Genomic DNA, 10723 nt, shown 5'->3' on the forward strand with positions numbered 1-10723 from the left:
GAGCTGGTTAGACTGAGTCACAATCGAGACCCGTAGATGCTATATCTATATGCTTTAAAGTGAATTGGTTGTATCCTTCTAACAGCTTGAGCTTTGAAATTAATGGTTAGCGCCAACGATCCAACCAACCGTAGTCCTACTCAACTTATTGGGCCCATCCAACTCAATTTATTAGTCTCCTAAATCTATTATCACGAGACAGAAAGTACGTTGGACCTATTTTGGTCAGTAATAAATAACCAACAGAACTAAAAATAATTTTTAATTTAATTGCAAAATCAGTTACGGACAAACAAAGATGAGCCAATTAAGTACATGGGCATGAGCCAACTAATCACTCTCACATGGCTATTAGTAACTTTTCATTTTTAGGTATGTTTTGGGTTGGATCCAAGTCATCCTGTGGACAAAGGGCTATGGGTACAGATCAGCCCCATGCATCTTATAAGGCCAGGTTCATTGGCACCCCCCCCTACACATTGATAAAAGCTAAAGGGACAAGGGGGGGGGGGGGGGGGGGGGGGGNGAGAGAGAGAGAGAGAGAGAGGTAGAGGTGGTGCAACGTGAGATCCAGTTCATATTTAACGTGCCATGTTTTGAATAGAAATTATTTGCATGCACCTGGTGTATTCGCGCGTCTAACCATTTTATTAGATATGTCTCCCATTCTAAAACTGTAAAGTTAATTCTTTTTAATCTTACTTTTTTTTTTATTATCCGTTAAGTTTGTATTATGAGTAATTTTATTGAGATTATGCCTATTCATCTTTATAGATTTGTATTAATTCTTAGCTGTATGAGGATTTAACCACTGTTAAAAATATACCTTTTTGTTTCGTAAATTTAGTGCGGTAGTTGAGAGGGAATAAGTGGTATATTTTGAAATTAGGATATTATGAAAGAGGCATATTTTGTACTCCAGTTTGATTAAAATTTAAAATCTCCATTATGTCTTTTCTCTCTCTCTCTCTCTCTCTCTCTCTCTCTCTCTTTTATTTTTTTTGGTATTTCGTACCCAACGAATGATCTCTGTTTCGCTTTTGTCATATCAAACTGGTATCAGAGTAAATTTAGTATCAGAGTAACTTGTATATTCCTAACATGTTTTGTAGTTGCAGTAATATTTGCTATTTAAGACATCGATTAAGAACAGGATTGAGGAGAAGAGTTAATAATCTAGCTTCCGTGCACGGCGGAGATCAGGCGAACGTTACTGAGGACATAATAAATAAGAATTCATCACATAAAATGAGAACTGAACTGGGAATCTCTAGGAGCTTAGTTTAGTGAGCTAGTCAGGATTGACTCAATTACCATGTTTTGCGTCAGATGAATCATTTGGATAATAATCTCCCATTTAAAAGTCCAATTGCATGCTAGGATTGAAATGTGAAAAGCAAATAAAAGATGGTACACAAGATGTACAGGTGCACCAGGTGCAAGCAATAATTTGGTTTGTACATTGTCCTTGAATTGTCCTTGATTAGTCCCATATGCTCTACTGTGGGAGGTGTCGGTTATTGTCAATTGTGAATGTTCTCAACCTACCCTATATTAATTGGATCCATGACTATTCAATTTGGATCCTAAAGTTCGAATTTTTGGCTATAAGTTTCAAATCCTATTAATCTGTTTTCTATGCTTAAATTAATCATCACCTAATATAGTAGCTTAATGGATTCAGATTCAAAACCTTAGACTGCGGAGTCAACTGACTCAACACTACCCGAGCTCTAAATCTCTGAATAATTTTCAAATTCAAAATTAATAAGCTTAATAACTTAGGATTCAACATCCTGATTTTGAAGTAACATATATGTTAGAATCTTGAAAGAAAAAAAAAAGAAGAATTGGCGGGTAAGATTTTCAACATGAGATCATCTCATCTATCATTTTATGGTTTTGAAATTCGTGCAATTTACCGACCGTCCCTAGAGCAAGTGGCAAAGGGCTTGATGGTTGGTACCCGAGACCTAAGTTCGAATCTTAGTTGATTCACATTTCCAGCTAAGTTTATTTCTAAATGAAATAAACGAAACAAGTAGCGTGCTACCTATCTCTCAAAAAAAGAAAAAAAAAGAAAAAGAAATTCGTGCAATTTAACGTTGGAGGTTGTCTCTCCACCATTAATTCTTTTTTCTTTTTGAGAGAAAGGTACGTAGCATGACGCAACTAAGCGTTGAACTAACCATGCATCGATCAAACCCTTCGCCACCTACGCTAGGGACGATCAATCTGTCCGCCAAATTTTTGTTTCATTATTTAGGTGCATTTAGGATTTAAATCCAAATACTAGTACCCAACAACAACTTATCACATTCGGATTCGGATTCTATGATCTTACATGAATAGCATCCAATAAGCTCTTAAATTATGATAATTATATAAGCAATTATCTTTTGTTGAGCACAACATTAATTGCCTATGATCTTAATTATAAATCTCATGTAAACTATTCTTTGGAATGTCAATCATGTCCTCTAATTAGGGAGAAGGGTGAATTATTCTAAAGCATTTTTAAGTTTGGGATATGTCACATGGGATTCTTCCTCAATGCTTCACAATATCATAGCAAATAAGCAAAGAAATAATATAGGTAGCTAGGGTTTCCTAAGAAACATTATATATGCAGTACAAACATGTTGGATATGTGTCAGATTTAGTCACCACAAGATTCCATGAGGGAATATCTAGAAGAGAATTTATTATGATTAAATTATAGAAAACTTTTTATAAATACTCGTTTTTTATTTTTTATTTTTTACTTTTAAAAATTTATATTTTATCCTCTGAACATTTCAAGTTGTTATATTTAGTCCCCATCCGTTAGAATTCTATCACTATTCTATTCATTTCTTATAATTTATACCAAAAATACCCTATAAAATAACAGAAATATATTAAAAATTATTTTTTACTTTATAGAAAAAGTAAGAATAATTTGATCATTTTGCTCTCTCCATTAACGTTGTAGCCCCTTGAAAGCATTTCTGAAGTTTTAGGAGGGCAAAACGTAAGCTTTTGAAAGTTAGAAAGAAAACATAAACACTACAACAGAATTAGGTTATAGGGACATATGTTTGGGACACTTTTGAGTAAGTGTCCCATTTATGCTAAAACTTAAAAAAACATCTACTAATGCTTAAATATAAAGCCCAATCCAACCAAAATAAAAGATTACTCTACTCAACTCACCACACCCAGTCCATTTGGCCCGATTACAAACAGAAAAGAAAAAAAAAAAGAAAAATCAATTACCATCTTTTTTTCTCTCTTCACTCAATCCACTGAAATTCTAGACGAAGAGCCTTTCCTATCGTCCTCTTCCGCCACCGCAGCCAACGAGATAGAGTTTCGGCGGTTGCTAAATGCTTAAATAAGTGTTGGTAAATTAGCAGCACTCTTTTAGGTTATAGCGACACTCTTTAACTGTCACTATATACCTAGCGACCCCACATATAGCAACACTTTTTAAAAGTGTCGGTAATTTTAGCTAGCAGCACTTTTTTGACATGTAACTACATTTAAAAGTGTCGCCATAGACCGTTTTTATTGTAGTGAAAAAAAGTGCATTTACAGAAAATTTTTTTATAATTTACCTATTTAATATGAAATAAAGTTTGTATTTTTGTTATGCTTTTAGTTTTTCAGAACCCTTTTAAGTTATACTTAATTAAATGAAACATATATGCTAGCCCAATCATTTTAGCTAGGCCTAAGATCTATATAGCTTGGGTATATATGTATTTTTTTAATGATTAAAGGGCCTTTACACAAGAAGCGGTGGTAGAGAAAGTAAATAGGAGAAGCATCAAAGTGTTTGCAAAAATGTCACTACAATAATTTTATTCTATCACATCAATTTATCGCATCAAAAATTAAACTATTGTAAGATATAATTTATTGCAATTATTTATACTGTTGTAATAATACAAATTATATTGTTTAGTCATTTATTAAATATATCATAACTATTTATAACTATTCAAGTAGGTGTAGTTATGCATGCAACGCATTTCCAAAATAGACCTAATCTTATGTTCATTGCGGACTTGTAAACTTTCACACAAAATCTAAGGTTTGTCAAAAAATATCAAACTCTTAATTTCTTTTGAATCAAATTGGGTTTCACATTGCGGAAAATTAATGCTCCCTTAGGTGTGTAAGTTTTCTCTTTTCTTTTTCTTAAATTAAAACATATAGAACTCATCTGAACCCTGAATCATTTCAAATCTATTATCCGCCATTTCAAAAAAAATAATTTTATTAACCAATCTTTCAATTTATTTGATTTGACATCAAAATTTAAGCTAATTTCTCAATTGTGAAAATTATATAAAATATACTAACTAAATCTGTAAAGATAAATGACACATTCAAATTTTAAAGTCAAAAATATCATTGACTGACTTAAATTAAATAAATTGAAAGGTTAGATAATTGATTCAAAATAATTCATATTTCAGATAATTAAGTTCAGTATATTTTTACCTTTTTCTTGAATTTACTACACATGAGTGTACAAACTATTGAAGAACAGTACTACTAGCTACTTGAGAATATACACCCCAAAAAATTTACTGTCCAATGATTGAACTATATATGTTCCACTCCCTGGGTATAATTAATACTGCAACTTTAATAAACATAAACATATATAACTAATGATATTTAATTTGGACACTATCAATGTATAGTTTCATTGTCTCCCCTTTATTTGCTGGTTAGCTGATCCATAATTTTCTATGTCGGGTCAATTATATATATCCACCAAAGCAATGAGGTGTTGGTATGTTCCAAAGGTACCAAGGCACAATTATATCAAATATTTGAGAATAATTAGGGCTCCTATCACCTCACCAACCATAATATGACAGAGAATTTGGCTGGAATACTATTAATAGTATTTGGGCTTTTTTACTATTGAATTTTTAATTCTTGGATGAAAATTTATAGAGTTAAGATGATACTGGTCTCCTATAGGGTTTAGTGGTGGTCTCTCTAGAGTTGAGTGGGTGATTGATTGAACAGTATAATCTAAAGTGTAGAATTGATTAAAGTGTAGTTCTAACGGCTAAAAAATCGAGAACAAAATAGTCTAAATACTATTAATAGTATTTCAGCTTAAATCTATATATAGGGAGAGAGAGTTGAGCTGGAATACTATTAGTAGCAAACCGGCTCTATTGCCACTCATTTATTTTCGATGATGGAGCCTCTAAATCGACGATCGGCACAGTTGAATATATGATCTAATACCACTTGAAGCATCTAGAACTAAAATTTATATTTTTTTGATATTGTTCTCTTATCCATCAAATGGACACAAAAATGAACGGCTGAAAATAAATATTCTTTAAAAAGTGATGCTAGGAGTCTTGTAATTAAGATCAAGAGTATAAATCTTGTTCTAAATAGTTTAAAAAATTTTCTAATCAAAATTCAATTGATTTGCACATCTTTATGCCGTTAAACGAGAAAACGTCTTGTAATTAAAATTGCAAATTTTGAACCTTTGATCATTAGGCCAATGATGTCGAAAAGATTTAAAATTTGATTTTTAAATACTTTAAGTGGTATAGATCATATTTAATAATGCCGATCGTCGATTTGGAGGCTCTACCATCAAAAATAAATGGATGGTAACGGAGTTAGTTTGCTACTAATAGCAACCCAGCTCAACTCTATATTATAGATAGAGAGAGAGAGTTTGATTAGGCTACCATTGGTAGTAAACGGCTTGATTTACTATCAATTTATTTTCGATAATAGAGTTTACAAATCGACAATCGGTACCGTTAAATATAATCCAGGCCACTTAAATTATTTAGAAATCAAATTATATATTTTTTTGACATCACTAACCAGATGATCAAAGGGTCAGAAAATCTGTAATTTTAATGGTCGATATGTGTGTTTGCTCGTTTAACAGTATAGAAGAATCCAAATAAACTAAATTTTTATTAGAAAATTTTTAAAATTATTTAAAATAATATCTTGATGGTAGATCTTAAATAAAAAAAATTATATCGTCATTTTTTGAAGGATATTTAATCTGAGTCATTTATTTTCTTTCCACTCGATGGACAAAAAAATAATATCAAAAAAGAATAAATTTTGATTTCTCGATAGTATAATGATTTGGGTCATATTCAACGGTACCGATCTCAATTTAGAAGCTCTATCACCGAAAATAAATCGATAGTAAATCGAGTCGTTACTATCAATAGTATTCTAGTAAATCTCTCTCTTTCTCTCTATATATATAAGAAGAAAAATACTAGGAGCTAGGAGCATGCCATACAATAGGGTGTAAATCTACAAAATTAAATTTCTTTAAATTTTTAGTATTAAAAGAAAAGATTGATAAGATTGATGAATAAAATATTACCTTCGAATGGATAGGTCTAAGATTTATATCCTATGTATAGATATACAAATAGCATTGCTTATACGAAAAATGTTAAGTTTACAACTCACAAAGAGCTGTAGAATTATAACCTTAATTAATCGAATAACTGTAACTTTATATATATCTCTTATGGTTTAAACTTTTGGTTTTAGTAATGAAAAAAACGATAAGACTAGTCGAGAAATATGAGTTTTTGGATGACAGTGTTATACGGTTATAATTAAAAAGATTATAGGACACTGACTGTCCCTAGAGCAAGTGGCAAAAGATTTGGTGGTTGATATCCGAGACCCAGATTTGAATCCTAATTGATTCACATTTTCCAGCTAAGTTTATTTCTAAATGAAATAAATGAAGTGGATAGCGTGTTACCTATCTCTCAAAAAAAAAAAAAAAATTGTAGGGCAAACATTGTTCTCTCTTTAGACAGTATTTTTATTTTTAGATTTTAATATTAAAAAATATAGATAAAATTAGCATGAACATATTGTCTTTTGAATAGAAAATTTTTTGGCATTATTTACTTATTAGTGACCAATAAGCATAAAAGTGACATTTTAAACGGTTTATTCAAGTGTTTTCTAGTACATGGTACAAATTAATTCAAATCAACTAAATTTTTAATAAAAAATTATTTTTACTATCTTGAAAAAGATTACAACTCCGATTTTGAATTTAAAAATTTTATCTCTTATTTTCAGAAGATTGTTCGATTTTGACTATAAAAAGAAACTATCAATTCATTTAAAGTGTACAGATACAACATTCACAGATCTCGATTGTAACTAATTAGCTCGATCAAGTCTGCTGTCATTTCGAACATGACTCGCGCAACTCAATCTTTCGTCATTTCGAACGTGACTTAGCCCAGCATAGTTTTCTGCCACGAGATAGAATGCTGACCCTTTTAAGCCAACAACAACAAAAAGTTGGGAACTCTGAGTGCTCCATTAATAAATGTACCAGCAGTAAATATTAGTGAACATCACTAGCTAAATAATTGAATGTGCAAAGTGAACAAGAAGTTAAAAAAGAACTTAAAAATAAAAGTGAGCAGTAAAAGAGAGATCCCAACAAAGAAACCTGCAGGCCATGTTTCATTACTTCATGTCCAGAATCTATCTCCATCACATGGCATACACATATGATGGCCAACCCACTCCCTCTGATCTCAGACACAGACACAAACCAACCCAACTTAGAGAGAGAGAGAGAGAGAGAGAGAGAGTACTGTCACAGTTCTGCATCCCCAGCTAGCCCTTATGAGCTGTAGTTTCTGTAGCTACCTTTAAAGAGTCATTTTGCATATATACCCCTACATCTATGTAAAAATGATAGAAATTTCTATTTAAAGTTGGTATATATTTTTTATTGCACACTTATTAAGAATCTTAATTGTTTGATGGTTATGCCTTGTCCTATAATAATAGGTTAATTTTATACAGATCCCTACAAACATAATAAATCATAAATATATCCCTATAAAATTCAACTTTTATATATTATTTTTGCCAAAGTTCTAATATTTTCAAATATACCCCTGTCGTTAGAATCCGTTAGAAAATATTAGTTAACCATACATGGTTAGTTAATGAGATAACTTGATATTTTTGTCTCCTCTTAATTATATTATACTGTTGTGGCTTTTGAAGGGACATATCTGTGATAACAAAATTGACATTTCACTTAAAATATAAACAGTTGTGTAACGGTAATAAATCAAAGAGATATATTTGAAGATATTAGAACTTTTGTAGAGACAATATATGAAAATTAAACTTTGTAGGGACATATTCGCAATTCAGTATATTTGTAGGAACATGTATGCATTTAATCATATAATATTATTATACATATAAATTTACAATACTACAAATTCTCTAAAAATATTAGTTAGTTTTATATATCGTTACCGACCGTCCCTAGAGCAAGCGGCAAATGACTTGGTGGTTGATACCCGAGACCCAAGTTCGAATTCGAGTTGATTCATATTTCTAGCTAAGTTTATTTTTAAATGAAATAAACGAAGCGGGTAGCATGCTACCTTGCTACCTCTTTCTCTCAAAAACAATTTTATATATTGTTGATATGTTGACAAATTTATATCACGCATTGAAATAGCTATGCTAGCTAATTACAAGTCTTTATATTATCAGCATCAATACATTAATAACACAATAAAGGATACAAAGTGGGAGATTCAAAGTATTTCTCTAAACTCTACTATCATTGTAAAATATTAATATACATGAATATCCTTAACATAAAACCATATTTTTTTAAAAAGTTAAGAGCGGCAATAATTGTCAGTTTGATTAAAGCTTAATTTAACATGTTTAATCAGACTAGTTTGATTAGCTTTCAAAATTTAAAAAAAAAAACCCCAAAAGTACGTGTTCAAATATCAACTTTATTGAGAAACAGTTGCGTAATTTCACATAATTGCCAAAAAAATATACATACAGAGTTGAGCTGGAATGCTATCGGTAGCAAACGTACTTCGTTGGCACCCATTTGTTTTCAATGATGAAGCCTCGAAATCGACGATTGGTACCATTGAACGTGATCTATACCACTTAAAGTATTTAATTAGAAACTAAATTTCATGTTTTATCGATATCATTCTCTTGTTCATCAAGTGGACACAAAAATAAAAGACTGAAAATAAATATCTTCTAAAAAGTGATGATAGGAATCTTGTAATTAAGATCGAAAGTATAAATCTTGTTCTAAATAGTTTAAAAGATTTTCTAATAAAAATTTAATTGATTTGAATACCTTTATACTATTAAACGAGAAAACGACTCGTATCGATCATCAAAATTATAAATTTTGAAACTCTTTGACATTCGGTCAATGATGTCGAAAAGATTTGAAATTTGGTTTCTAAATACTTCAAGTAGTATAGATCATATTCAACGGTGCCGATCGTTGATTTGGAGGTTCCATTATCGAAAACAAATGGGTGGCAACAGAGCTCGTTTACTACCGATAGTATTTCAGTTCAACTCTATATGTGCAAAAGGGCTTGGTGATTGGTACCCGAGACCCAAGTTCGAATCCTAGTTGATTCACATTTTCAGCTAAGTTTATTTCTAAATGAAATAAACAAAGCGGGTAGCATGCTACTTTTTTCTTATTAAAAAAAAAAAAACTCTATACATGCATATCTAAAAATAATTTCACATATATATATGGGCATATATGCAAAAAATCCTTACCATCACATTGCATTTGGCTCTATATATAGAGGGAGGCCTATCATTCATTACTCACAATGCACTTTCTCTCTCTAGACCTTCCCCATCCCCTTCCCGTTCTACCCAATAGAGAGAGAGAAGTTTAGCAAGGTGAGTTGATTGAGCCCCCGTTTCCTTCCCATTCTACCCACCCATTCTAGAGAGAGAGCATTCCCAAAATGGGCTTCCCCGTGGGGTACTCGGAGCTCCCGAAGCCGCTCCTCCACATCCTCCTCCTCCTCGCCCACCTCCGCCGCCTCATCTCCTTCCTCCTCCGCCCCCTCTCCCCCCGCTCCGAAACCCTAACCCTAACCCTAACCCTGGCCCACCCCATCGACCGCGCCCTCCCCGCGCTCCGCTTCGACGAGCTCGGGCTCCCCGACCTCGCCAATGGCGGGGCGTGGTGCGCGGTGTGCTTGGACGAGTTCGAGGGCGCCGCGGAGGTGCGGCGCCCGACGGGGTGCGGCCACGTGTTCCACCGCGCGTGCCTCGACCGTTGGATCCTCGCCTCCCCCGCCGCGGCGCTCGCGCTGCGCACGTGCCCGCTCTGCCGGGCCCCCCTCGTCTCCGGCGACGGCGCCGGCGACGAGCTCGCGCCGCTGCTGATCCCCCTCTGCTTCGCCCCCTCGTAGCGGCGCGGCGATGCAATTTCTCCCAAGTCGAAGGGTTTTCCTGCAATTGTATACATACAATTAGAGGTTTTTGGCTTTTTTTTTTCTCTTACTTTTTAGGGACTTGGTGGGGGGTATTATTCGCGGGTAAAAGTTCGAGGGGCTCTGTTGCAAAATTGGCAGTTTTTGATTGGTTTTTGAATTTTGGGCTAGTTCAAATTGATTGGAGGAGATGGCGCGGGAAAATAAGACAGGGATCATTGCCGTCCCTGCTGCTTTAAGATCCGTGCTCATTGATCGACGGCGGTGATTCCCTGTCTCACTGTGAGTCGCATTTGAACTCGTCTTCTCGTTTGGCTTTGTTTGGATCGCCGTATCTGACCGTTTGATCTTGTGATCTGATGATCTTGAGAGTGATTTTGTTACTCTTTTGTTTTGTTTTTTTTTTTTTTTTTTTTTTT

At 33.5% G+C, this 10723-nt stretch overlaps 1 protein-coding gene across 1 annotated transcript; it reads left to right on the forward strand.

Annotated features, from left to right (window-relative positions):
- LOC109728762 (E3 ubiquitin-protein ligase RHA1B-like) lies at positions 540-10687 on the forward strand. Its single transcript, XM_020259285.1, has 2 exons — positions 540-547; positions 9813-10687. The coding sequence occupies exon 2, from the start codon at positions 9831-9833 to the stop codon at positions 10281-10283; it is 453 nt and encodes a 150-aa protein (XP_020114874.1). The 5' UTR covers positions 540-547; positions 9813-9830; the 3' UTR covers positions 10284-10687.

The sequence above is a fragment of the Ananas comosus genome, linkage group 24, assembly GCF_001540865.1.
Source record: "Ananas comosus cultivar F153 linkage group 24, ASM154086v1, whole genome shotgun sequence".
NCBI classification, from domain to species: domain Eukaryota; kingdom Viridiplantae; phylum Streptophyta; class Magnoliopsida; order Poales; family Bromeliaceae; genus Ananas; species Ananas comosus.

Bases quoted from the DNA above. Each gene is read 5' to 3' on its own strand.
- LOC109728762 (XM_020259285.1), top strand. From the start codon at position 9,831: ATGGGCTTCCCCGTGGGGTACTCGGAGCTCCCGAAGCCGCTCCTCCAC.